General features: G+C 43.5%; 1 protein-coding gene across 3 annotated transcripts; it reads left to right on the forward strand.

Annotated features, from left to right (window-relative positions):
- Positions 1 to 27,032, forward strand: KDM3A (lysine demethylase 3A). Of its 3 annotated transcripts, none has more exons than XM_072126276.1 (27): positions 1 to 555; positions 1,154 to 1,332; positions 8,488 to 8,643; positions 11,011 to 11,121; positions 12,836 to 12,938; positions 13,176 to 13,300; positions 13,423 to 13,495; positions 13,601 to 13,680; positions 13,762 to 13,926; positions 15,522 to 15,682; positions 16,003 to 16,523; positions 16,600 to 16,801; positions 19,377 to 19,591; positions 19,680 to 19,832; positions 19,955 to 20,053; positions 20,862 to 20,989; positions 21,071 to 21,236; positions 21,354 to 21,523; positions 22,660 to 22,896; positions 23,015 to 23,186; positions 23,740 to 23,830; positions 24,195 to 24,325; positions 24,458 to 24,577; positions 24,686 to 24,825; positions 25,416 to 25,592; positions 25,677 to 25,811; positions 26,162 to 27,032. In XM_072126276.1, the coding sequence occupies exons 2-27, from the start codon at positions 1,162 to 1,164 to the stop codon at positions 26,240 to 26,242; spliced, it is 4,083 nt and encodes a 1,360-aa protein (XP_071982377.1). In that variant the 5' UTR covers positions 1 to 555; positions 1,154 to 1,161; the 3' UTR covers positions 26,243 to 27,032. The 3 variants fall into 3 exon arrangements, with proteins under 3 accessions (XP_071982377.1, XP_071982378.1, XP_071982379.1); XM_072126277.1 differs by having other exon boundaries at positions 3 to 555; positions 13,762 to 13,914; XM_072126278.1 differs by lacking the exons at positions 1 to 555; positions 1,154 to 1,332 and adding an exon at positions 5,542 to 5,641.

A 27,032-nucleotide genomic window follows, 5' to 3' on the forward strand; every position in this document is an offset into this window, starting at 1 on the left:
TTTTACACTGTACTGTCGCATTGACGCCCAGCAGCGCTCTGTGACATCCCCCGTGCCCCCTATAGTTGGATTACCGATGGGCAATACGATAATACCGCTCCGTGTGTGTGCGTTTCCATTACGTGATATAGCCGGTAGCGCGCACAAGGCGGATGGCGGACTCTTTTGCAGCCTGTGTGTATTACCTAGGTGGCGGAGGGATACACTGTGAGGTTACAACTCGCTGGAGTCCCCTGTGCTGTAAGGAATTGCTCTAAGTTGAAAGTGGAGGCGGCGGAGGGGCGGGGTTATGAGCGCTTGGCAACTCAAGCCGTGATTGACAACACATTGCACCAATGACAATTCGACCTGTCTAGCTTCGTCCGGCCTCTGACTCTTGCTCCTCCAATAGGCGTGCGAGGGGCGTGTCTTGGAGGGTGCGCGTGTAGCGCCTGTCCGCCTCCCCTGCATAGTAGTGTCCTGTGCCCGAGCTAGAGCTGCGCCCGGGCACCGGAGCCACAACAGACTGGCAGCGGATTGCTGACTCTCTCTAATTGGCCTTGTGCATCACACAAGGTAAGTACTGACACTTTACCAGCTCCAACCTTGAGGCTTTATGTTGTCGTTCACACCTAGCGGTTTGTCTTCCTGCGTTTCTATGAGTTGTAGGACCCTGTGCATACTCATGTAATTAGCATATATTGTAATGTAGGGGATTTTCTATTATTTAGGGTCTGGTGACCTCATTTGTCGTGGTGCCATTGTCGCACCACCCTGGTCCATGTATCTGTCGCCTGTTGACTTATGTTAAGCGGTTCTTGTCACATGACTTGTCCTGTGAAAGTTGTGTCATGTGACTTTAGTGCGGCTGGTTCTTATTGGAGGGTTAGTAGACAGGGGACACCATTTGTCAATGGCTGATTGGCTGACAGGTAGACCCCCTGTGGTCTGGGGTGACAGTGCTGTCATTTTTGGCTTGAATCATGTGACTTACGGATGTAAATATTGAGCCACATGCTCTCCATGAAGTTGTGGTGTTGTCATTGGCCGGTACCGGAGGGGTGTGTACTCCTCCACTGCTCACATTGGACTAACTCCTTCTTCGGTCTCTCCATCGTTAACCCAATCCCAATCCATTCTTAATTGACTTTTTTTTAATTTTTTTAACCCTTAGGCTGTACCATGATGGTGCTCATGCACCAAGACAGTCTCCACGTCCTGGTGGGGCAGAGGTTCGCTTGCATTTTGGGAAGCGACCTGCAGCTGGACGTTAAAGAGATCGCGCACTGGCCGTGGAAGAACGGCATCATCCGAGCCGCGTCCCACAAGGATATCAACTGCGCTGACCTGAAGGTATGTCACAGCGGTGCGCTAGGTCGGTGACCCTCAGAGAATCTCATCTTATCCTGTTGTTTTGACTGTTGTTGACCTTGGATTGCCGACGTCCAAGAATTTCCTATACAGTAGACGGAAAGTTTTATGAAAGAGAATAAGTTAGACTATAAATAGTGTCCTCCTCAGCCATGTAGGGAAGTTGTCTTAGATGTGTTTTCAAGGAAAAATTTTGATGTCATTAAACAATTCAAAAATTGTACTGATTGTTATCGGTAAAAATTAGTTTGAAGGCATCTCAGATGGTTGTGTATCCATCCATGTAACGTATATTGTTATCTGTAGTAACGAGGTTGCTTTGATATTGTGACACCATACCCTCTTTAGGAAATGCCTTGTCCACGCTGGACGGTCTTGTCTCCTTAGAGGAACGTTACAGAATCTGTATCACAGCCACCACGGGGTGAGATCCCTACGGTTTGTGACTCAATAGTCATGCAAAGGTTGGAGCAATGTTTCAGGATCTATAATATGTTGTTCTTCTAGTGGTGGGGTCTTCTAGTTGTTGAGACCACCGGTGTTTGATGTGTTTCAGTAGTTAGAGACGCGGTGTCTTCTTGAAGTAGATTGCAGAAGACTTTTTGAAGGGTCTTTATCTTGGAGCATGCGTTGTAGCTGGTTATGACTTATTTTGGTTCTGAAAGTTTGCTAGATGCATCTCGAGGTTTCGTAGCCTTGTGATTCTTCTCCGACGATCTCATAATCTTGACGACCTTTCTGCACTTCTTATTGGAGGAGAGTTTTAGACTGGACTTTTTGCCAGTGTACTTCCCATTCTTCAGAAATGGACAGTGCTGGAGTTCAGGCCATGCCCATTGGATAGCGCTATAGTTCAGGGCGTGCCCATTGGACAGCGCTATAGTTCAGGCCATGCCCATTGGACAGCGCTATAGTTCAGGCCATGCCCATTGGATAGCGCTATAGTTCAGGGCATGCCCGTTGGACAGCGCTATAGTTCAGGCCATGCCCGTTGGACAGCGCTATAGTTCAGGCCATGCCCATTGGACAGCGCTATAGTTCAGGCCATGCCCATTGGACAGCGCTATAGTTCAGGCCATGCCCGTTGGACAGCGCTATAGTTCAGGCCATGCCCATTGGACAGCGCTATAGTTCAGGCCATGCCCATTGGACAGCGCTATAGTTCAGGCCATGCCCATTGGACAGCGCTATAGTTCAGGCCATGCCCATTGGACAGCGCTATAGTTCAGGCCATGCCCATTGGATAGCGCTATAGTTCAGGCCATGCCCATTGAATAGCGCTATAGTTCAGGGTGTGCCCGTTGGACAGTGCTGGAGTTCAGGCCATGCCCATTGGATAGCGCTATAGTTCAGGGCGTGCCCGTTGGACAGTGCTGGAGTTCAGGCCATGCCCATTGGACAGCGCTATAGTTCAGGGCATGCCCGTTGGACAGCGCTATAGTTCAGGGTTGGCGTGTTTGGTCCATGTGTCTGATGGATTTCTCAGACCAAACTTGCTTCTGATAAATTGCCTAAAGCCCCTTCGATTCAGTGGTGGATGCTCATAACAGCTTCACATGTCCCAGTTTTTTGTGGCGCTTGTATGTTTTACATAGATGAACTTGGCTGTTACGTATATCTTGGATTTCACAGAATGGGCTAGAGTTGGCTGTTTGATACATGTTTGATTGAAGTTTAGCAGCCATTGTGCCATGTCGTCTCCTGGCTCCTTTCGAGGCGGTGCTCGTGTAGATGACAATGGTGACAATGAATATAGATGTATGTTAACAATTGAAATGTTATGTATTGTCAACTTTGGGGAACTAACGGAACTATTTAACGGGGAACTTTGGGGAATTACCGTCTTTTGTCTAGGATAACACAGGATTATGTCTGTTTTTTTTTTGTGGGTCACCTCTCATGTTAGTAATTCTGAGTTATGTTATGGAGGGTCTTGCTGAATTCAGATTGTGCTCAATGGTGAACATCTGCCTAAGGACCTTTAGTCCTTAGGACCTCTTCTAGAGCAATTGGCTCTGGTGAGCACTACTTAATAAGATCTTGGATGAACTTATTCCAAACCTTGGTTAGTTTTTCTAGCGATAGGTTCAGTAACTGTTACGGGATCTTGGAGCCATGTGTTGGTGTAATCCTTAAGGCAGAGGCATAAGGTACACATTATGTGACTGTCGGGCTAACCTATTTTGTGATGAAGCTCCTCCAGCAGATGTTTGAAGGAAAAAATGGTTGGATGTACTTCTGCTTCTAACTTCCTTGATTATTAGTCCTCAAGGTGGGGGTGAAGCTACCAGAAGTGTGTCCTTATACAGAACACATTTAGCAGTTTGCATATTATTTAGGGTTAGACTACCACACGTTTGGTAGTTTAATACATTGTGACTCCGCCCCTGGCTGTCAGTCGCTTCCTGTTTTGGTGACCATGTGTAGCAGTCACGCTATCCTCAGTAGCTACATGAAACAAACCCTTGCTGCTCTATACTGGGCCAGGATGGCGTTTGGTAAATTGTTTGGAGATTCTGATGGGGTCCGGCAGAGAATCCGTTGGCCAAACTTCTGTTTTGCTGACACCTATATTAGGTATTTTTGCTTGGACGTGCTATGTTTTTTAGTTTGTCCACAATCCATCAGGAGAGATCCATGTGTGCATTGGGTTAATGGCTGTCACCCATTACGGTCACATTAATCCCTAATGATGTTGCCTGTTTCTGTCGAGTGCTTTCTGCTAGCAATATCACTGGCTGAATCCCCCAAGTCGTTCAGGACTTCTCCGATGGGTTCCATGCAAATTTCCTTCCACGTATAATATATATATATTTTTTATATGGCTCTTTGTTACTTGGCACTAGATAGAAAAATGCAATCTTTTCTTTTCTTAGATGTGCGATTGCTATTGAACTATGTATATAATTATGGGTTGCTTTGAATTTTAGTGGATTTTCCATGGCTTTTGATTCGCGGTGCTGGGGACTGTCTGTGTTTGGCACATGACTGTCTTCTCTCCGAGTCCAGGCAGTTAGGGAGCCATTGTCTTCCTGTGAATGTCCTTTTAGCAGTCTGTAACGCTGCTGCCGCTCTCCTCCCCACCCCCAGCTGCTGGAAGTTCCTCTGTGTACGTGCCGTCTGCCTTTGCGAGGGGGGGGGGTTGCTTATCGTGTATGTAAACTCGGGACCAGCAAATTCTTGAGCACACAGGAGGGGCAGCAGTGGCCGGGCTCGCTTTATAGTGAGTCTTGTTGTGTACAGGGAGTATCCCTGCTAAACGTGACATTATCGTATGTGATGGCGTCCCTTCTCCCTGTGTTTTTCTTTGATCATTGCACATCTTTCTTGGGTGGGGGGTAATGCACACTGCACATAACCTGCATGGTGGCCCAAAAACCTCCCCAGCCAGGATGTTTCCAGAGAGGACCACCGGCTATGTCTGGATTGGACCAACCGGATCTGTATTGGGTGTAATTTCGAGGAATATTTACTAAAGTGCCGGCAGGGATTGCTCATTGGTTGGGGGCCAGTTATTACACAATCTATAATTAATGTAGTGGTGCGGCCCCATAGCTCTTAGGTTGACGAGGTTTAACCCTTTTTAGGACGTTTTGCATCTGGTGTTACTTTGTTGCTGTTCTGTATACTTGCAGTTGTTTATACAGTGACTCCTCCCACCAGACCTTCCAGCCAGTCCTAGCCGTCCTTTCATTTTCAGCTTAGTGCTCATTGGCTGATGCCTCCATGTGAGTTCGGACACATGTTCAATGATAGTTTCTATATCCTGCATTATTTACATATTAAATGGGTTGTGTTTATTATTATTATTTCACCTACTTTGGGGTTTTGGCTCTCAGGATTGGTTAATTAATTTTGTTAGACAAGCAACCACCCCCACCAAACAAAAATCCTGTATATATTAAAGGGGTTGCCCCCAACTAATGGCTTCTTGTTCTATGGATCCTTCAGGCCAGATTGTAGGAATGGGTCGGGAGGGATGGGAATGCTCGCTGCTTGCATTGCAAATTGCTTACTATAAAAGGAATCCAGGCAGCGCATTGTGCCGGCCCTCGGAGGAGAGGCCGGGGTCCTGAGAGGATTATACTGGCAGCTGGGATCTTGAATAGGCTTAAAAATCTGGAACGGTTGCGTTTCATTTAGAACTTACTGTTTGGGACATGATACGGGGCGGGGGGCTTTGGTCTGTAATGCAGGATCCTGTTGAACAGAAGATGACATGAATGCGAGGCTTCGCCTTTTTTGACGTTGAACGTGAAAACAAAGATGGAGGCAAATGGTGACGAATCTGGTTAGTCACATACCGTAGCATGTCCTTACATCTCCTCGAAAACTGTATATTAGTGACTGTACTTTTATCTTAAAGGGGTTGGCCACTTTAGCTCATGATTTTTGTAATGTGTAAGTGTGAGGGGCAGGATATGAGGTAATTTACCAATATACATCTATTACTGGTTCTGCTCTGCTTTCCTGATGTGTAAAGTGACTACTTTTACCTCATGATTTCTTGATATATAAAATGACGCCTCCTGTATTTTACCTCATGATTTCTTGATATGTAAAGTGACGACTTTTACCTCATGATTTCTTGATATATAAAGTGACGCCTCCTGTCTTTTACCTCATCAGCCAGGACGTTAATTTTATATTCATAAATACTATCATAAGGTCGACCAGACTTTAAGATCACAGGAGCTTTCATCTGCGGCCATTTTGTGTACAGGAATGTCTGTCTGGCTGATGAGGTAAAAGACAGAAGGCACAACTTCCGTATTCAGAAATCATGAGGTAAAACACCGGAGGCTTTGCTTTACGTATCAAAAAAGTGATACAGAACTTATCATAGATAAATATTGGTAAATTTACCTCTTGTTTTTGGTGTGAGGGATGGGAGGAGAGTATCAGGTAAAGAGTAGTTGGACTCCATTACTAAAAATCGGTGGACGATCACCTGTGTGGTGTGTATGGGGACGTGCGCGAGGCGTCGAAACGGTGACATCGACTATAACTATTACTCGTCCAAAAAAGCAATTTCCATGTGCAGGGGACTTTACACACTTACTTTAGGTACTAACCTTAGAGAGAAGGCCAGGATACTGTCACCGCTTACCAACGCGTGCGTCATCGCCTCGAGTGTAAATTATGTTCCATTGAGGCTGCCAACCCCTTTAAGGTTTAAGTACTACATTCTATGTTGAGATATTTTGGGCTCATAATCATCGGGGGTCGACAATTTCCTGTTGGGAAGATATGGCCATAGTGACTGTTAGTGAAGTACAGCTACAACCCTGAGCCTGTAAGGCGTCAGAGGACTTCGAGACGGTCCTTTTCATAGCCATTACCATGTCTCCTCCTCCGCCTCCACATGTAAACATAGGCTCATTAGCCACGTGGTGCCACATCCCTCCCCCCATGGTATGAGAAGGCATCCGCCCTCACTGTGACGGAGGGCGAGGAGGACTCCAGACCAGACCCACTTCCTACTACTCCATCCTACTATTTTGGAGCTTAACATCTTCTCTTGTGTTGGGTTGTGCACGTGGAAAATTCATTATTTTCATATTCAGAGGATGTATCATTAAATCAAGGTTTTATTTTAAAAAAAAATTCCATCAATAAGTTTCCTGTTTTTTGTAGCTCCCGGCGCTGCTTTATAGTCAGGCGCTTGTTCAGAAGAGAGAGTGGCTTATATAATGGAAGCTGTAGAGCTCCCAGCCGAGCAATGGCCATTCCTTCACACCCTCATCAGACCGCTCTGGAGTTGTCAGAGTATTAAAGGATTGGGAATATAGAGCTCCAGAAATGGTTAAAGGGAGCCTGTCACCAGGATTTACCCCCTGTAAACTACCAGTTCACCTCAGGTAGGGTATGAGATGTCCTTTTTTTACAATTAACACTTTTAAGTGAAATCTTACCTATAAAAATATGTGTGAAAATCAGCAGAGAATAGTCATTTATTTTCCAAGATGAGTCAAGTTTACAGGCTGCATGAAGAGAGTCATGTCAGACTCTCAGAATCTTTGGTTCTACAGCACCTTGGTGTCATATTAAAGATAAGAATCTCATCTTTCAGATCCCATCAGAACGGAAGATACATGCAGCTAATGACTTAATTGGAAATGTGAGAAGCAAATAAAATGTCAATTTCCTGACTTTTTTTCTTTTTAACTGTCGGTATTTTCGGTTCTGTAGATCAAAGAACCACTAAAACTGATATGAAAGATAAAAATCTTATCTTCCATATGACACAAGCTTCATGTTTCTAGATGGTATAAAACTGAAGATAGAGGCACCTCAAGTGACTCTTCTCCTGCAGCCTCTAAACTTGACTCTTCTCAAGAAAAACATGACTCTAATTTGCTCTTTTTCACATGACTATGGATTTTTTTTTTATAGGTACACGGGTGAGATTTCACATAAAGAAGGGACATTTAATTCCAGTCCCGAAGGTGCTGGTAGATTTAACGGGCCTAAAATCTGGTGACAGGTTCCCCTTAACTAAAGTTTTAACCCTTCTTATTTGATGAATACTAATTCGCCATTGCATTGAACAATTCCCTTTTGCTTTGTGTTAATTTGGATTCCATTCTGTCGAGATGCCACAAGGGCTCAACATGATAGGGGAGATTTATCATAAGTCTCTTAGAACAGAACTGTTCTGGTTGCCGGTGGAAACCAATGAGAGCTCAGCTTTCATTCTATTAACCGCTGTGGGAAAATGAAAGCTTAGCTCTGATTGGTTGCCTTGGGCAACAAGGACAGATTTGCTTTCAGACACTTCTGATAAATCTCCCCTAATATATTTCCTTCTCGTAGCCTGTAGCTAAGGCGGTAGACATGTAACGTGGTGTAACATATCGCAGGCTCGCTTGGTTACTCTCCCGGTGGTGCACATGAATGCATCTGTAGAATCTCATGCATAGTAACGTATGCAAATAGACTCTGCTCTCGGGTGAATTTCTTGCAGTCTTCTCTGCTTTCCATTAAAGGATACAATGCCGGGTAACATGTAATAATGTCCATATGTGTGGGGTGTCTACACTTGATGTGATCATGTACTGTATGAGTTAATGACTGGACTGGGTTCTTGGCTTTTGCAGGAGGGACCTTTGTCTCACGTGCGTCTTGTGTTTGCAGGTTTGTGTGGAGTTTGAAGATGAACCCTGGGAGAAGAGGACGTGGATCGAGGTGTACGGACCACAAGTCCAGTTGTTTCTGGTGGAGCACAGCCTGGCGATCGCCGACCGCAAATGTCCCAGTAACCCTTCTATGTCCGTGCTGTGCCCGGCAATGGTAAGCAATACCTGGGGAATGAAAATATGTCTAATGCATCATGTCATTTTCTATCTCTGCTTGCTGTTAGTGTGTAGTGAAGTGCAGATGTAACAAAATATGTGGACAAACAAAGATGGCGGTGAAACCATTTTACCAGTGCTGGCAACATAAGAACAGGCAGAATGGACTAGGTCTCAGTCCGGGCCACTCTATTAATTGGGGTACAAGGAAGTTTAGCCCCTGTGACCATGAAATTGATGCTTTAATGAAATAAGTTATAATCAGATACAACAGATAATAAGAAAAGCTGCCACTGACGCGTTATACGTCCTCAGTCATAAAGGATGCTAAAAAACAAAGCAGGTCTACATAATCCAGATACAGTCTACCAAGAAGCGGGACACCGGGCTGCAAACATATGTACTTCTATATACTAAATAACTATCCAGCTCAAAGATAAGTTATTCCACACGTCTAGTAAAAACAGCAAATCTTTACTATAATCTTCTCGGATACATTCAGTGTAAGACGCAAGGTTAAGACAGGAGTCAAGGCATCGGCCTACGTGTTTCTGATAGTATCTCTATTCATGGCTGTTCAAGGGAACCTGTCATCAGAAAAGTCATTTATACATGATGACAGGTACCAATAACCTCCGGCATGTAAATTTCAAAAATGCCTTTGTTGTGCATCTGAATAATTTCACTGCTTTTTAATCATTTCTTAGTCGGCCTCTCCCCTCTTGCATCACCTCACAGCCGCAAGCAATTCTCGTGTGAACTGACCTACCTTTCCCCCCTCTTTACTTGCCAAATACTGCTGGCAGGGAGCCAGGTAATGTTAAAGGAACAATTAAAAAGCACTTGAATTAATCATATCCACAGTAAAGGTGTTCTTAAATCAAGATGCCAGAGGCTATTGGAAACTCGTCATGTAAAACTGACCTTCCTGATGACAGGTTCCCTTCCATAAAAATGAAGTATGTCCCTGTATCTTTGCACCTCTTGGTATGCAGGTACTAGTATGTGTCCATGATGTCATTTCTCTTTTATATTGTGTATACTCTCTATATTTGTTAGCATCCATTATGACTGAGGGCGTATAAGGGGCCTGAAACGCGTCAGTAGCAGCTTTTCTTATATCTGTTGCACATGGATTTAGTTAAAGCTTCCATGTTATGGTGGAAACTCCTTCCTTCGTTTTCCTTCTGCTCAGTTGTGACCAAATCCTCTGCAGCCCGACCGGGTTACAACATATACAGTCTATGAAGTCTTCTGCCCGGTGTCCAGTTTTTATAATACACGTCTGTAATGTGGAGGTCAGTGCAGCGGCTCGGGCAGCGAGCGCTCAGTCCTGTCATGTGGAAATGGCCTTGAGTGATCGGAGTGACTGCTCACGTCAGGGAAATAAAAGTGGAAAATCGCCCCAATAAATTAGCGGCCCCGTCTGCCCTCACACATATTTTTTTCTGTGCACATTTTTGTCGCTATGACGTTCTGGCGCTATGACAATATCTTTGGAACCGCTTTACATACCATAACAATTTTTATGTATTTATATATTTTTTTCATGATGTAGGACTTGAAAGAGAACCTGTCCCCACACTCGCCCCCACAAACAGAACCTTATTCTGTAACCTTCTTATGTAACATTCCTTGGAGGCCTTTTTATCATATTTCTAGGTTGCGGTAGTGGTTAGCATTACAGCCTTGCAGCGCTGGGGTCTTGGGCCAACATCTGCAAAGAGTTTGCATGTTCTCTCTGTGTTTGCGTGGGTTTCCTCCGGGTCCTCTGGTTTCCTCCCACACTCCAAAACATACTGGTAGGTGATTAGATTGTGAGCCCCATTGGGGACAGGGACTGATCTGGCAAGTTCTGTGCAGCGCTGCGTAATCTGTGTGCGCTATATAAAGGAATTTATTATTATTATCTTTTATACTTTTGTGCAGTTAAGTAGGCGGGGCTACACATCCAAGCAGTCAGGTAACCCCGCCTCCCGAGCACTGTTTGCTCTGCCCACTCCATGCCTACTTATTGCTACATCATTCTCCGGCTATCCGGAGATCTTGCGCACTTCCTCCAAATAGCCGGAGAATGACTTTAGGTTTATTGTAATCTGAATTTGTATGTAAGTTGGAACAGGTATATTTTATAAGCATAACTCCAGGCAAATAATTTTTTGGGACCTGTGACAATTAGATTTTGAAACATTTTGGGTTGACATGGGAACAATGATTATCAATAAAGCTCCATTGCATATAACTTACAGTTGATTACAACATTAGAGAGCTTCACCGGAGGTCAGAGAGTGGGCCGTGTGTAACTAGTAGTCGTCTGTAAGTTGGGTGATCGCCTGTATAACACTTTTTTTTTTTTCCCCTACAGCAATATAAAGTAATAGTGAGCAAGGCCTCGATGGATCCCATGACCTGCATCCAATTCCTTGGAGACCGACACAAATTTTTTATGAATCAGGATGTGGTGAAGGGTTTACGGGTACGTATTGCATTTTTGGTCTATGTAGATTATGTGCCCCTTCACTTGGAGGTTGTTTTTACCCGTACACGTTACATGTTTTTAAGCCACCTAACGATGATGCATTATGGGAAATTTACCATCAAAATCCCTCATGATAACGTAGCTGCACTTACTCATAGATCCAGGCACCGTGACTACTTATATTTGTTTTCCACGGTCTCCTTCCCCTTACTCCCTCAGCACTTCCCCCTCACTCTACCTGCTGCAATCTCGCTCAGTAATGACACTGTTTCTGCACAGTGTAACAGCCTGTGAACCTACAGCACAGAGGAGCTCTGGTAACACCCAAGGGAGCCCTTAAGGCTCATTACCCTGAATAACAAATCTAAGAAGAAGATAATATTTTCATGCCACAGTCCCGGTGCCTAGATCTATGGATGAGTGTCCCTGGTTTATCATGATGGATCCTGATACAAGTTTTCCTTTCATCTGCATCTACTATCCTCCAGCTACTTGACACGTAGCTTGAGGTTTTAAATGACCTTTATCACACATTCTTTATTTAACTGGTTTTCCACAGATTTTTACTGGGTCCCAATTTAATATTAACGTGAAGCTCTTGGTAATCATTAAGCTTGTGTAGATTCTGGTTACATTTTAAGTAGTGCTTGACCCCGCCATACAAAATAAATAGATAATGTGTGGCAAACGTCTCTGGTAACGGGGGATATGTGGACAATAGATATGCTTTTGTTTTATTGTTTCACTTCCTATATGTGAAACCTATAGATCCTGTGTAACGACTTCACATAGCTGGCTGTCGTGCTGCTTCTCAGGCCCTGGACACGCGCTGCTTCTCTTGGCTTTGTAGACTTCCCCCTTCTCATAAAGTTTACAGCATTTAGGAGATTTGCACTTATGAGAAGTGGGAAGTGTCTTCAAATGTCATAAAGACCGAATCATATAGGTGGAAAACTAGTGACGGACACAGAATTTTGGACATTAAGACCTTGTATTCAGCATGTTGTGGTGGGATGCATAGAAAAATCTGTAATTAGGAGCAGGTTGTAAATTGGGTCTGCAAAGAAATAAACATTAAAGGAAATCTACCTTTAAATTCCATCCTGATAAACCAGGGACATTACTTAAAGATCCAGGCACTGTGACTGTGGTCATCTTCTTATATGTGTTATCCATGGCCTCCAGGCTTTTAAAATAAACTTTTATAATTATGTTAATGAGGGAGTTACCAAGCCCCTCCGAGTTGTTACACCGTGCATGAACACTTTCACCATCGTACTGTGTGAGATTACAGCAGGCAGATGAAGGGGGATCTGCTAAGGGAGCAGGCGCAAGGAGCAGACAGTGTAACAGCCTGTGAAGCTACAGCATGGAATGGCTCTGGTAACACTCCTAGAGCCCTTCAGGCTCATTGGCATCATTTTAAAAGTTGATTTTAGAAGCAAAGATGCCATGGTTAACAAATATAAGAAGATAACACCACTCTTGGTGCCTGGATCTATGAGTAAGTGTCCCTGGTTTATCAGGATGTATTTTGATGGTAGATTTCATTGAAACTGTGCAATGATGTAAAAATCTGCACTGTGTGAACACGGCTATTATGCTGCACTTTACACTGGTTGCAGATGGGAATCCTGTTATCATGTCATTAAGTTTCTGGGTCCCGCAGCTATCCATAAGTTTACGGTTTTCTGATTCCCGTTTTTTATAGGATCGAGAGAGCCTGAAGCAGTTTATGCAGGCAAACCGAACGTTTAACAAGGTTTTCCAGGAGCTCATTCGAAAGAGCGTGGATGAAAATCGTGTACTGCAAGGTAAGTGCCGGGCTGGTCGTCTATTAGTGTTGGAGAAACTTGAAACCTCTGCTATGGTCCCTATATTGTCGATAGGGACAGTCCAGTTTGGAAAGTCTCTACTGGTGACTAGTCTCTTACATACCAGACGTCCCATCATCCCCATTGTTATCTCCAATTTGTTTATAGTCATAAATTGGAAAACAAAGGTCACGTTGTATCCCCATTTATCAGTAATTTTATTTTCCCTTTTTAAAGCTGCCAAGAATTTAATTGGGTCATCTATACGAGTATACAGCATGAGTGAGGGCTATCAGTGGTTCAGTGGCTCAGTGCTGAACACCAGCAGCAGTACCCGGACACTGGAGATTCAGTGTCAGCAGGTAAAAGACCCACTTATACTATAATGGAGGGGGGAGAGTGTGTAGAAACTTTAAATTAGCATCTTTTTTATTACACAATACGTTTGCTCTCATGTCATTCATCGCTTGCGTTTTTCCGTTAGGTTCCCAGTCTAAAGATTATTGATCCGGCTCTTATACACGTAGAACTGGTACATAACATAATGCCTGATAAAGGTAAGATGTCACACTCTGATATATATAATATATATGCACACACAAGCTATGCCTATGGTGATGATCACGAGTAATGGCTGACAAACTGTTCACTATTCCTTTTAGTAATGGTCAAGAAACCAGTGAAGAGGCCGAGCGATGAAGGGACGAGGAAAGGGGATGCAAAACAGAAAAAAGTTACTAAGGTAGGTGACCACAGCTACCTGCTGTTTATGTAATAACTTTGTGTGTGCGCAGGTTCCGTCACTGATGTCTGTCCCTCATAGGCAAAAGCTAAGGAACCTGTTAAGAAGCCGAACTTCATCACCTACTCTAGAGACGACGGGAAGACATTGGTCGTGGTGGACAATCCAAAGTCCTCAGGGAACTCACTACTGAATGTCACAAAGACACCAGAAAATGGAAAAGCTGACCAAACCGTGAGTGAAGAGGTTGTCCGCTTACCTTATACAGTGATGCTATTTTATTTGGATATGCTATCATTTAAAGGAAACAATAGAAAGAAAGCCACCGCTCACTCACATAAGCTGCATCCTCAATGTAGACGAGGTCCTATTCCTCCTTAGCTCTCGGTGCACGGAAAGGCAGTCCTGTCGGTTGACTGAATGATGCACAATGAAACGAAGGTATTCCAGCACTCAGAATCTTCTTTAAAAAAATATTTAAATTTTTATTTTGTAAATATTAAAATTGCAAGGTCACATCCTGGCATATCATCCAAAAAAAAAGAGAAAAGATCTACGCGTTTCGGACTAGTGTGCTTGCGTCCTTATTCATGATCTGATCATGAATAAGGACGCAAGCACACTAGTCCGAAACGCGTAGATCTTTTCTCTTTTTTTTTGGATGATATGCCAGGATGTGACCTTGCAATTTTAATATTTACAAAATAAAAATTTAAATATTTTTTTAAAGAAGATTCTGAGTGCTGGAATACCTTCGTTTCATTGTGTATCATTTAAAGGGGTTGTCCCAAGTCCAGACTGGAATAACCCCTTTATTAAGGATGTGACTAGTACAGTAGAAGAAATATTAATTATTCTGATCTACCGTCAGGTGCCAACAGGATAACCTGTTTTGTAGTACAGACTTCACAAATATACTGGTGAAGTGTCCCCTAACTTACCTACTTTCTATTAGCTTTAAGAGGACTCCATTTAGTGGATGGAAGGTCCTACAATCCTCTCTATTATGTGAAATCAATCATTCAAATATGACTCTTCTCACCTCATTTTCACACAGGATGAGTCACATTTAGTGGTTGCAGGGGTAGTGTGACTTCAGAAGCCTCTATCTACTGTTCTATAGCACCTAGACACATCCTACTTTTATAATTTTGCTAATTGGCCTCAGGGGCTCCCAGAGTTTTTACCAGAGCACCTCCATTTTGCACTGTCACAGGTTGTTACACTGTCTCCCTGTTACCCTGCTCCCTCTGCATCCCCCCCCCCCCCACCCCTCTCTCTGCCTGATGTAATCTCACACAGTGGGGTGGGGAATTCTCCTGCACAGTCTAAGGGTGCATTCACATGTTCAATTTTTCAGATGCAGTTTTCGATGCCCAAATCTGGAGTAGAGTGAAAAAAGGAAGAGTTATCACCTCTCATTAATATCCACGCCTGCTTTTGGTTTTAAAAACTGCATCTAAAAAACTGAACATGTGAATGCAGCCTAACATGCAGGGGCACTGGTAGCCGACCTCCAGAGCCATTCGGGTTCATTAGTATAATTATGGAGGCAATGGATAACAAATATAAGGAGATTACCACAGTCCCGGTGCCTGGATCTATGAGTAATGTCCCTGGTTTATCAGGATGGATTTTGATCCAAGTGTTAGGTGTGATCTTTTATCGATGGCCCTTTCTTCATGGTCCAAACTGAACAACCAATTTTAATACAATATAATTGCTCTATCAGCAGTGCAGGGGAATACCTGATGTTGTATGTAGGCAGAGGGAGAATTATTGTAGTGTTTTTTTTTTATTATGAAAATTTTTTACTGATGATATGAAATCCTTTCTCCTAGACCTCCCCTAGTCTGGCATCCAAGCAGTCTGTGCCGGTTGGATTTGGAGAAGCGTTGCTGGGATGTACGGCTTCTACACCTTCCAGCCAAAACCAGTCCTCCCATGCAACTCCGCCTCAAGCAAATTCTCCTCCAAGCTTTGGGGCCGCGACACCTCCAGGGTAAGTATTTTCGGCAGGAATGTATATGGTGGATTACAGCCTGAGAGTGTTATCATAAGGGGTCAAAATTTTGAAATGGAGAAGTAGTTGATCTTGTGCACATCCTTCACTTCACTACAGTTCTAGGAAGTGAATGCAGTGGCCATGCACATACCCTACCCCTGTTTAATTTGTGTGGGGGCTCAGGATCTCCCATTTATTGCCTTTCTGTGGATAAATAAAGTTGTTATTCTGGGTAATACCCTGTTTACTTGTATATGTTCAGGATATGTACATTTTATTTTGTATCTAAAACATTAATTTTGTGTTTTTCTTTTTAGGAAATGTTCTCAAGACTTGCCAGGCGACACCTCCTCCATTCTGAACGGTGACAGCAACGGGGGGGAGGAGAACTTGTTCCTCAGCGCTGCCATGTCACAAGGCAAGGGGCTAGGATTTGGCCTGACGGATAAATCCGCTGGTGCTTTCTCATCGGCCTTTTCATCCTGGGCCAGCCAAACCAATGGCGACAACGGGCAGAAATCCGAAAACCTTTTTGCGGCCTTTTCCAAGCCCACAACAGTCTTTCCGAAGGGCTTTGAGTTTTCCGTGGAACGTTTTCCTGAGAAAAACACTCTGACGGTGAAAGACTCTCCGCGCTTGGGAAGTTCTGAGGCTTGTAAAAACTTATCGTGGCAACCTCCAAGTGCATTTGGAGCAGCTCCAGCCACTGAGACGAAGCCTGCCATTAATTTACTGCCCATTAAAACTGAATTCAAGGTTAAATCTATCAGCATTCCTGTCCAAAAACCTGTAAAAATGGAGGCTAATCTTCAGAAGAGTCCCAACAAAAACGATAATGGTAAGAGGAAGTTCCTTTGTCTGTTATTCAGTTTATGCTGTGGATGTAGTTTCTTACACCCTCCTTTTCTATACAGTTACATATCCCAGATCTATAATGCTGGACCCCCAAAAGCTGAAGAGGCTCCAATCCAGTGGCGACTGCTTTGTGCAGGACGGCTCCTGCAACGACATTGCTCCACATTTGCACAAGTGCAGAGAGTGCCGCCTAGACCGCTTCGGACGGAGCAAGGAACAGCGGGACGCTGCGGTCTTCTGTCGCTTCTTTCACTTCCGAAGGTGAGTGTTATCCGGTTCTAGACACTGGGACGTGTTTCGATTGTTGCATCTTGTCAAGTCTTAAAGCAGTTCAGACCCGTTCAAGATTCTCTACTTCTATATATGTTCTTGAAAAGATACGTAAGTTACGGATCCATAGTGATTAGATTATAAAGGAATCCACCACTTATATTATGCATGTGTGAGATGAGCTCACAGGCTCTTCTGTGTGTTCTGCCATATCACTGTATCTGACCGCATAAAAAGTGTCACTGCTAGGGCACTCATTCTTTGCATAATTTAAAAATAACATAATAATTCCTTTATTTATATAGTGCACACAGATTATGCAGCGCTGCACAGAGATTACCATATCAGTCCCTAATGGGGCTCACATTCTAATCAACCTACCAGTATGTTTTTGGAGTGTAGGAGGAAAGCGGAGGGCTGGAGGAAACATACAAACTCTTTGCAGATGTTGAATCTGGGACTTGAACCCAGGTCCCCAGTGCTGCAAGACTGTAGTGCAAACCACTGAGCCTCCGTGCTGCCATAAATATTGCACAACTCCTCTGTGCAAAAGCTTCTGCTCCTCCCTCCCGTTCCCGAGAGTCGGTGATGTCGGTAAAATCGTTAGCAGCCGTGGATGGAGGAGCAGAGGCTTATGCACACAGGAGGTGTACATAATTATGCAAAGGCCGAGCGTCCTAGCAGTGGCGCTCTGTCTCATGCAAAGTAGTGGAACGCCCAAGGTGGATTTTAAAACTTTTTCCCGCAGAAGAGAGATAAAAAGAAAAATACCACCATTATCCTAACGAATAATAATTCTTCATTTATATAGCGCACACAGATTACGCAGCGCTGATTGCGCAGAGCTTGCCAAATCAGTCCCTGTCCCCAATGGGGCTCACAATCTAATCAACCTACCAGTATGTTTTGGAGTGTGGGAAGAAACCGGAGGACCCGGAGGAAACCCACACAAACAAGGAGAGAACATATAAACTCATTGCAGATGTGGACCCTGGGACTTGAATCCAGGTCCCCAGTGCACACACAAGAGTGCACAAGAGTATATGAGCTTAGTTTACACATGCATAATATAAGTGCTTGATTTCTTTTAACCTCATACCCTAAGGTTTGGGGATCAATAACTTTTTGTCTCCTAGAGGGGACAGGCCGTCATGTGTTTAGTGATCAGGTATAAGTCTTTAGGTCTTGCCTGCCCTCTAGTGGAGGCTGCAGGAACTTAGCTTATTTGTATTTTGAGTGTATATCAGTTCTGGATCAGAAAGATGGGGCTCAGACTGCAACACAAATATTTGTAGAAAAAAATAAAAATTCCTGGCTTTTTAGGTGGCGAATATGGAATTTAGAGAACATTACTACTGAACTTTCCTAGGTAGTTCCCAGTAGTTGTAGTAGGATTCTCTGACTCTTAAATGTCTTTAATATAATCCTTCCCGTATAGAAGATGAACACTAAGGGCTTTTTGGGTACTTTAAAAAATATTGGATATTTTTTTAAAAATTACCTGCTGTATCTGACTTTAAATTTTATTCATATTTTTTAATAGAATTAGTAGGCAAATGCAGTAACTAAAAAAGCAAAAAAAATATGCAGTTTTTCTTGTAATTCTATTATTTTTTAATAAGCAGTAAAATTGTAAAAAGTTAACAAAATATATTCTAAATGTGTACAGTGTCGATCCAGTAGCATTTTTAAGATGCAGAGGGTGCGCGTACCTTTTCTAAGTGTCTTCTGCCTTTAGCTGACAGGCTGGAGGGGGCTCACTTCAGTCAGTGACATCTCCTCCTTAATATGCTATTAAGGGGAGAATCTCCCTTTTAATAACATATCAATTTTTTTGTGTTTGTAGGTGAAACAGAACTGGAAATATCCACTGTTAATGTTACTGTTGAGATTTGTTTTTAAAAAATCACATATTTTACTGCAAATGTAACAGTGGATATCTCCGGTTCTGTGTCATATATTGTCATATTACGTTAAAGGGGAGGTTCTCCTCTTTAATAGGACACCAAGTGTGTTTCTAGGTACCACGGTTCAGGAGATATGACCGTTTCAAGTGCTGATACTGCTAAGACGTGTATATATAGATTGTCACGGTGGCTGAGTGGATAGCACTTCTGCCTTGCAGCGCTGGGGTCCTGGGTTGTAATCCCACGCAGGTCAACATCTTCAAAGAGTTTGTATGTTCTCTCCTTGTTTGTGTGGGTTTCCTCCGGGTCCTCCGGTTTCCTCCGACACTCCAAAACATACTGGTAGGTTGTTTAGATTGTGAGCCCCATTGGGGACAGGGACCAATTTGTCATGCTTTGTTCAGCGCTGCGTAATCTGTGTGCGCTATAGAAATAATTATTATTATGTGTGCTATCTTCATGCCGAAGTGCAAATAGAACGAAGTCATAAAAAGCTAAAGATATTAGGTATAGGTAATCTGTTGCCTTCTTAGCCATTGCGTGCTCTGAATGCTCTGAAATATACATTAAATGAGGCTGAGTCCTACAAGACCTATTGGAAATGAATTGCAGTACAAGAAGGTTTGGAACGTGAAGTCCTGTATTCTTCTTATTTCCAGGCTTTATTTTAACAAGCACGGATTACTGCGGGAAGGCGGCTTCTTAACCCCTAATAAATACGATGCAGAAGCCATGAACCTGTGGCTTCCTCTAGTGAACAGTGTGGTGGATTTGGACCTTGACACGGCTAAATACATCCTGGCAAACATCGGAGACCACTTCTGCAAGCTCATCATGTCCGAAAAGGAAGTTATGGCTTCTGTAGATCCACAAAGTAAGATCTGTTTGTTCATGGAACGTAACTTAGGGAGTTTTCTGTGATCTTTCTCTCCTGCTTAACACATTTTGTTTCTGATGTACAGAACAAGTGGCCTGGAAACGCGCTGTGCGTGGCGTGCGAGAAATGTGCGACGTGTGCGACACGACCATCTTCAACCTCCATTGGGTTTGTCCTAAATGTGGCTTTGGGGTGTGCGTAGACTGTCATCGGATGAAGAAAAAGAGTCTGAGCAGTGGTAAGTGGATCGCATAGTAAAATAAAACCTATTCTCCCTGTAGCATTTCCCCTTTCCTTAGTTGTACGAGCAGCCGACAAGATCCCTTCAGTTTATTTTGTTTTTCCTCTCACTTTTATTAGGGAGCGATGGAGCCGAAATATTCTCCTGGCTGAAGTGCACCAAAGGGCAGCTACACGAGCCCGACAACTTAATGCCCACCCAGATTGTTCCAGGAAAAGGTAATGGATGCAACTATTATAGTATGTTCGAATAATCGTGATAGTCGACTTTATGTTTTATTCCAGGAAGGCGGGGGAAAAAAATTCCAAATGCGGCAAAATTGACAAAAAAAAGAATCTCTTTTATGATTTTTTTGGTTTGTTTTTATATCCGTTTTATGGAGAGGGGTTGATTAAAACTTTTTAGGGTTTTTCAATTTTTTTTTTTTTTTTACTGTATATGTAGACCCCCTAGGGTACTCTATCCCACGGGGGGTCTGATCTTTTCTACCATATACAGAAATACAGCTGTTCTTAGTGCGCCACTGGCGACGTCACGGGGGATGGTTGATCCTCAAGATGGCGGCATTTGACAGGTTTACAACAGGGATCCGTGCCGGCACAGATTGCTGGTGTTACCACTGGGTGTTGGCTGCATAATGCGTCAAACACCCACCATGTATGAAGAGGGTTCAACCCCTGAGAGAAAATACATCTTTTATGGGATCCTCGGGATACTACTACATACTCTGTACTAATATGTCGTTTAAAAAAAATCTGCAGTATATTCTTTGTCCAAATCTGCAGACGTTGATTTTGATTGCTCAATTTTGTTTTTGGAGACCTTTGGGTTCTATATCCTCCCATTCATTTCACTATGAAAGGGATTTTCCAGACCGTGAATATCTGCCGTGTGAACGTGTGGTCAGTGGTTTTCTGATATTGTCAGGCACAGGCTGTGTCCAGGTTTATTGGACTCCAATTGGGACATATAAACAAAATGTGAAGTGATTTTAAAAATCTGACAAATCTACGCTTTCTTTCACAGCTCTGTATGATGTCGGAGATGTAGTCCACTCTGTCAGGGGCAAGTGGGGTATAAAGTCTAATTGTCCCTGTTCCAATAAGCACCAAAAGCCTTTACCTAGACCGATCGTGAAGGAAGAACCAAAACAGGTATGTGTCATGGACCGAATGCTTTCAGATTCTGGAAGGAAAGATGTAGTTGTTGATGACTGTTTGCAATTCTGTTTCCAGGTCCCTTGTAGTTCAGAATCCTTGGATGGATCCCTACAGCCGAGCAAGCTCCCTGCATCCGACCTATTATCCGCTAGTAGCAAAGCGCCATCGTCGTCAGCCTCCGGACCTCTAAGTTGGCTAACAAATCTTACACCTAACACAAACGTGAACAAAGAAAACAAAGGTAAGTGTGTGGGGAGCAGTTGCAGCCTGCTAGAGTTGGTGGTTTACTTCTGGGCTTAGAAACCTTCTATAGTATCAACCCATGACCTCACCTATGTCTATTCTACTCTTCCTATAGATAACCTCTTCACCTCTGCACTGAGAACTGAAAACAAAGCACTTCCCTCGTTTGCTAGCTTCGGCAAGCCGGCTTCTGCGTTGCAGCCGTTCAGTAGCTCCATCCTTTCCCCTATGAGTAGTAACAGTTCTGGATTCTTAAGGAACCTTCTCCATTCTTCAAGTGTAAAGGTGAGTTTACTATATTGTGTGCAGAGCCCTGATCAGAGGGTTTACCTGTCAATAGAAGTGTGGTAGGGGGGGGTCCCATAGAAATCCATATTGGCACCCACGTGAAGAACTTCAGGGGACTTTGTCTCTTAAATGTCCCAGTGGTTGGACCATAGACATCACATCAACGCCTTTTCATGTCTATGGGATTTTGTGATGTTTCCTTTTACATGATATGGGAATATTCCAGGATTTTCCTTACTGGAAAGATTTTTCTAATGGATTTTCGCAGAGGGATCAGGTTACAGTCGCCTATACAAATCTACTCTGTTGAGTCAATGTCCAACACAATAAAGAGCCCAAAACCATGACTAGGAAGAAAACTTCAATATTGACTGACCCTTTGCACATGACTAGGGATCTGCAGTACTCTGTGAGGGTTTGATCTTCCTCGGTACAGTCTAAGGCCGCATGCACACAGATGTGTACCATTTGCAGGCCAAATTCCTTTGTTTGTGGCTTGTCTGTCATTGAGTGCCCCTGCCGAAGTCCTGCTACATCTTTTGCGGCCTAGTCAGTCGCCTCACACACCGGGCCGCGGAATCCACCACTGTCATCATGAGCTCATATAAAGAAATGGGGACGTGTGCTCGCCAATGCATAAACTGCTAGAGCATTGCCATGTTTTTTGGGCCCTTTTTTGTATCAGACATTGACTTAACAGACTAGATTTGTATAGGTGATTGTAACCTGATCCCTCAATTAGGATTGTTCTCCTTTCTTAGGTCAGATCTCGGCAGTAAGGTCTCATTCACACGGCCGTGATCTGGTCACAGCCCCCATAGATTTCAATCGCTCACGCAGGGTGAGCACATGGTGCGTGACCGCGTCGGGCCGCTCTTCTGCCTATGGAAGTGTGACGAGTGCTCAACCCTCCCACCTACTCCTCCCGGCCCTGTACGCACCTGGGATTCGGGCTGAGCAAGCATACGGCTATGTGAATGAGCGCTAAACCTGATGTGTGCAGGAAACAAGGGGGACATAAATTGCCTATTATAGGTTCAGTTTCTTGTCTTCTTTCCTTATGATTTATGCAAATTTTGTTAAAACAAAGTGCACGTATTCTATGGATTTTAAATCTTTGTTTTCTCCTGCAGCCTGAGGGCGGTGAGAAGAGCACGCCTAAACTGCTAGATGACATATTTGCCTCTTTGGTTCAAACCAAACCTGTGACCGACCCAGTACGGAAACCACAAGGGCTCGCTGTCCAGCCTAGTCTGATGGGATTCAATACACCGCACTACTGGCTCTGTGACAATAGACTGCTCTGTCTGCAAGATCCAAGCAATAAAAGCAACTGGAATGTCTTCCGTGAATGTTGGAAACAAGGGCAGGTAAGTCACCCGGTGCACCCTGTGTCATGATTGTAACATCACTAAATAACTGTGCGCTTGTTGTGTATGGCCTCTATTGTTAATGTGGATTATGATGAATGAAATGTCTCTTCTCCAGCCGGTGATGGTGTCTGGAGTGCACCATAAACTGAATACTGATCTGTGGAGACCGGAATCCTTCAGGGATGAGTTTGGGGATCAAGAAGCTGATCTGGTGAATTGTCGGACTAATGACATCATCACCGGAGCCTCTGTCGGCGAGTTCTGGGATGGCTTTGAAGACATAAGCAGTACGTAAACCATCTAGATATAACATCTAAAATAAGACTTGACCCCTTACCATACAAGGTGGGTTTTTGCAGCATATTGCATAAAACACCCACTGGTAACATCCGTGATCGGTACTAGCACCAATTGCGTCCGTTAACAATTTGATCGCCACCGGCCAAAATCCCCATATCCTTCCTTACTGTAGTATGGAAGTATATGGTAAGATCAATCTATTAAAGTACAGAATAGATGTTGATGTGACAAAAAAATGGCAACTCTAAGTCCCAACAATATAAAATTGATGGGTCATCCTGAGGATCAGCCTCTAAGTTAAAGGGGTTGTGCAGAGCTTTCTTAAAATAACAGCTCCTCTCCTGATCATGGGTAGAACAACTAATCTCTATATGCAGCTGAGCTGCAATACCGGCACTAACCATGGTCAGATGTGGCACTCTTTGGAAGGAAGCAGCCATGTTTTTCTACCTCCGGACAACTCCTTTAAATTTAGGGAATGTATTTTTTTCTTTTTAAGCTTACTGCTTGGTTTAAGATTCTTATTGTTGGGCTTTTCAGGGCGCCTTAAAAATGATGCCGGTGAAGCAATGGTGCTTAAATTGAAGGACTGGCCTCCAGGAGAAGACTTTAGAGATATGATGCTTTCTCGGTAGGTTTTTACTGGAATTTTAAGCAATGCAAAGGGTTAGGGGTCGCTTTTTTTTCGGGCAAACCTCCACAGAGCAACATGATGGCTCAGTGGTTAGCACTACAGCCTTGCAGCGCTGGGGACCTGGGTTCAAGTCCCATCCAAGTCAACATCTGCAAAGAGTTTGTATGTTCTCTCTGTGTTTGCGTGGGTTTAATCTTGGTACTCCGGTTTCCTCCCACACTCCAAAACATACTGGTAGGTTGATTAGATTTAGCGTAATCTGTGTGCACTATATAAATAAAGAATCATTATTGTTATTAATATTGTTATTGCCACTGTAGGTTTAGAGTGCACACAGTAACTTTATCCTTCCCTGTTACAGGTTTAACGATTTGATGAGCAATATTCCTCTGCCTGAGTACACAAGAAGAGAAGGCAAACTAAACCTGGCCGCCCGACTCCCAACTTACTTTGTTCGCCCTGACTTGGGTCCTAAAATGTACAATGCGTACGGTAAGATGCACCATATCCTTTTATCTGAGAAATGGTCAGTCATCAGGTTGCTTGTAATAATGTAATGAGAATATTGAAAATCTGTAATTTGTTTTTCTTTTTAACATATATTTGTACTTTCTTTTTCGTTAGGCTTAATTACTCCAGAGGACCGGAAATACGGTACAACAAACCTTCACCTGGATGTATCTGACGCGGCCAACGTGATGGTCTACGTAGGAATCCCGAAGGATGGGGGGGATCAGGAGCAAGGTAATCACTCAAGCCGCTTCCTTCATGTGCTAAATGTAATAAGTGAACCTTGATTTGTAATTGATATAATATATAATAAATTGTGTCTGTATTTCCCTTCCATCACAGAAGTGCTTAAGACTTTACAAGATGGAGATGCCGATGAATTGACCATTAAGAGATTTGTGGAATTCAATGAGAAGCCCGGAGCCTTGTGGCATATCTACGCAGCCAAGGACACAGAGAAAATCCGACAGTTCTTAAAAAAGGTAATAAGAGAAGATTTATCAAAAGTGTCCGAGGTTAAATTGTTCTAGTTGCCCATGGAAACCAATCAGAATTCAGCTTTAAATTTATAAACAGCTGTCGGAAAATTAAAGCTGAGCTCTGATTGGTTTCCATGGGCAACTAGAACAGTTCTGCTCTCAGTTCTGCTTCTGATAAATCTCCGCCAAAGACTTTAGGCCTCAAACACATGACCGTATATGGTGGGCCTTGGCTAGCTCACGACCTCCAATGACTTTTACAGCCTCCAATTCTCACATATAACATTCTGCCTTTTCCACAACAAAGGTGCCTCATCAAAGTATATTTGGGGGACACAAACCGGGGAGTTGTGCAGAAAATATAGCACCTGGCGTATAAGGAGCATTGTTAGCAGATTACCTCTTCCAACCAATAGGCATAGGCTAGTCCAAAGACAGTGGACATTTAAAGACGTGTTGAGAGTCTATGTAGCTTCACCGCTTGTACTTCTGGTTCAGCTGGGAACATGCACTAAGGAAAAGAAGTCCATAGCATTTGGGGAAGGTGGACGCAGATGAATAATGAAATGTATTTGTGCTCTTGTCGTAATAAGGTGGCAGAAGAACAAGGCCAAGAGAACCCACCAGATCACGACCCCATCCATGATCAGAGCTGGTACCTGGACAGTACATTGAGGAAGAGGCTCCTCCAGGAACATGGAGTACAGGGATGGGCCATCGTGCAGTTCCTGGGTGACGCCGTCTTCATCCCGGCCGGAGCCCCTCATCAGGTAGGCGTCTACTTCATCAAGCCAGGTCTAATATTTAATGTAACGCAGGCTCGTACTAACCTTCACTGAAATCTCTCACTGCAGGTCCACAACTTGTACAGCTGCATAAAGGTAGCCGAGGACTTTGTTTCTCCGGAGCATGTGAAGCATTGTTTCTGGCTGACTCAGGAATTCCGTTATCTCTCCCATACACACACAAACCACGAGGACAAGCTTCAGGTAATGTCCCAGGTCTTCTGTTACCAAAGGTTTTCCCTAAGTGAATAGCTAACGGGGGGGGGGGGGGTGGGGGGATTCAGTGTAAGGCGGAATTCACACGACCGCTGGGGGACTTGTATATGGTCGCCGTATATTTGTCCACCATAGGGATGCATGGTGCGGTATGACCGAGAAAAGATGGGACATGTTTCTCTATGGAGAGGGGCGGGGGTGAGCAGTGCTCCTCCTATCCGCTGCCCTGACATGTAAATTCGCCCTAATATTAACTCTGGTGCCTCATGGGCAATAAGGGACGTTTAGCTACACGGTGGGTTTCTGTATGACCTTATCTATGTCTTCTCTCCCTGCAGGTGAAGAACGTCATCTACCACGCTGTGAAGGATGCGGTCGCAGTACTGAAAGCGAATGAAGCCAGTCTAGGGAAGGTGTAACACTGACGCATGGATCCGTATAAGATTAGACTTCCACTGGCAGCTTTTTACTCCCCTCCCCCTTCTCCGGCTCCGCTCATTAGCACTACGAACATTACCTCGTAACACAGCAGCGGGTTCTTTTTTAAAAAGGAGATGTTTACAATATCCGGAATGGATCCATTAACTTGATAATAAAAAACTAAAAAAAAAAATCAAATCTCCACGACTTCGAGTGCTGCATTGTCCTAACTACTAGCAACTCGGCGCCATACGCTACGTCATTCGATAAGAGAAACCAAAAGTTTTTTTTAGACTGTACAATATATACCTCTGGTTTTTTGGAGACTCTTCAAAAACATTGTGTGTAAATCTGATTTAAATATGCTTTTTTTTCATATTTTCTGGGCTTGTAGGTCGGTAACATAGGAAAAAAAAACTATTAAGCTTCCCCCACTTTTTCTTTTAATTGAAAGCTATTGTAGCCACGGAGCGTTCCTAGAATGCGCGTTCTAAGTAAAATGTAAATAAGCAGGCTCTTATAATTTTACATTGATTTAGAACTAGCACTGACGTGCCTGGAATTGTGTAATTAAATATCTTTTTGATTTAGATTTCTCTTGTTTGACTTTAATTTAATACTTTTCAGGTTGATTATCTCTATACTGGAGAGAGGGGGCGGGCGTGGGAGGGACGAGGACAGGGATCCATTAGTAATGGGCCTTTATGAACACTTGTAATTTTTTTGTTTTTTTTATTACTTCCGTACTTGAGGAGAAAATAATAATAAACTGTAATTTGTGTTTGTATA

This window comes from Engystomops pustulosus, chromosome 1 (genome assembly GCF_040894005.1).
Source record: "Engystomops pustulosus chromosome 1, aEngPut4.maternal, whole genome shotgun sequence".
Classification (NCBI taxonomy): domain Eukaryota; kingdom Metazoa; phylum Chordata; class Amphibia; order Anura; family Leptodactylidae; genus Engystomops; species Engystomops pustulosus.

Bases quoted from the DNA above. Each gene is read 5' to 3' on its own strand.
- KDM3A (XM_072126276.1), top strand. From the start codon at position 1,162: ATGATGGTGCTCATGCACCAAGACAGTCTCCACGTCCTGGTGGGGCAG. The intron at 16,524-16,599 runs GTAAGAGGAAGT...TTTTCTATACAG, and splicing joins TCCCAACAAAAACGATAATG to TTACATATCCCAGATCTATA. The intron at 21,237-21,353 runs GTAAGTGTGTGG...CTCTTCCTATAG, and splicing joins CGTGAACAAAGAAAACAAAG to ATAACCTCTTCACCTCTGCA.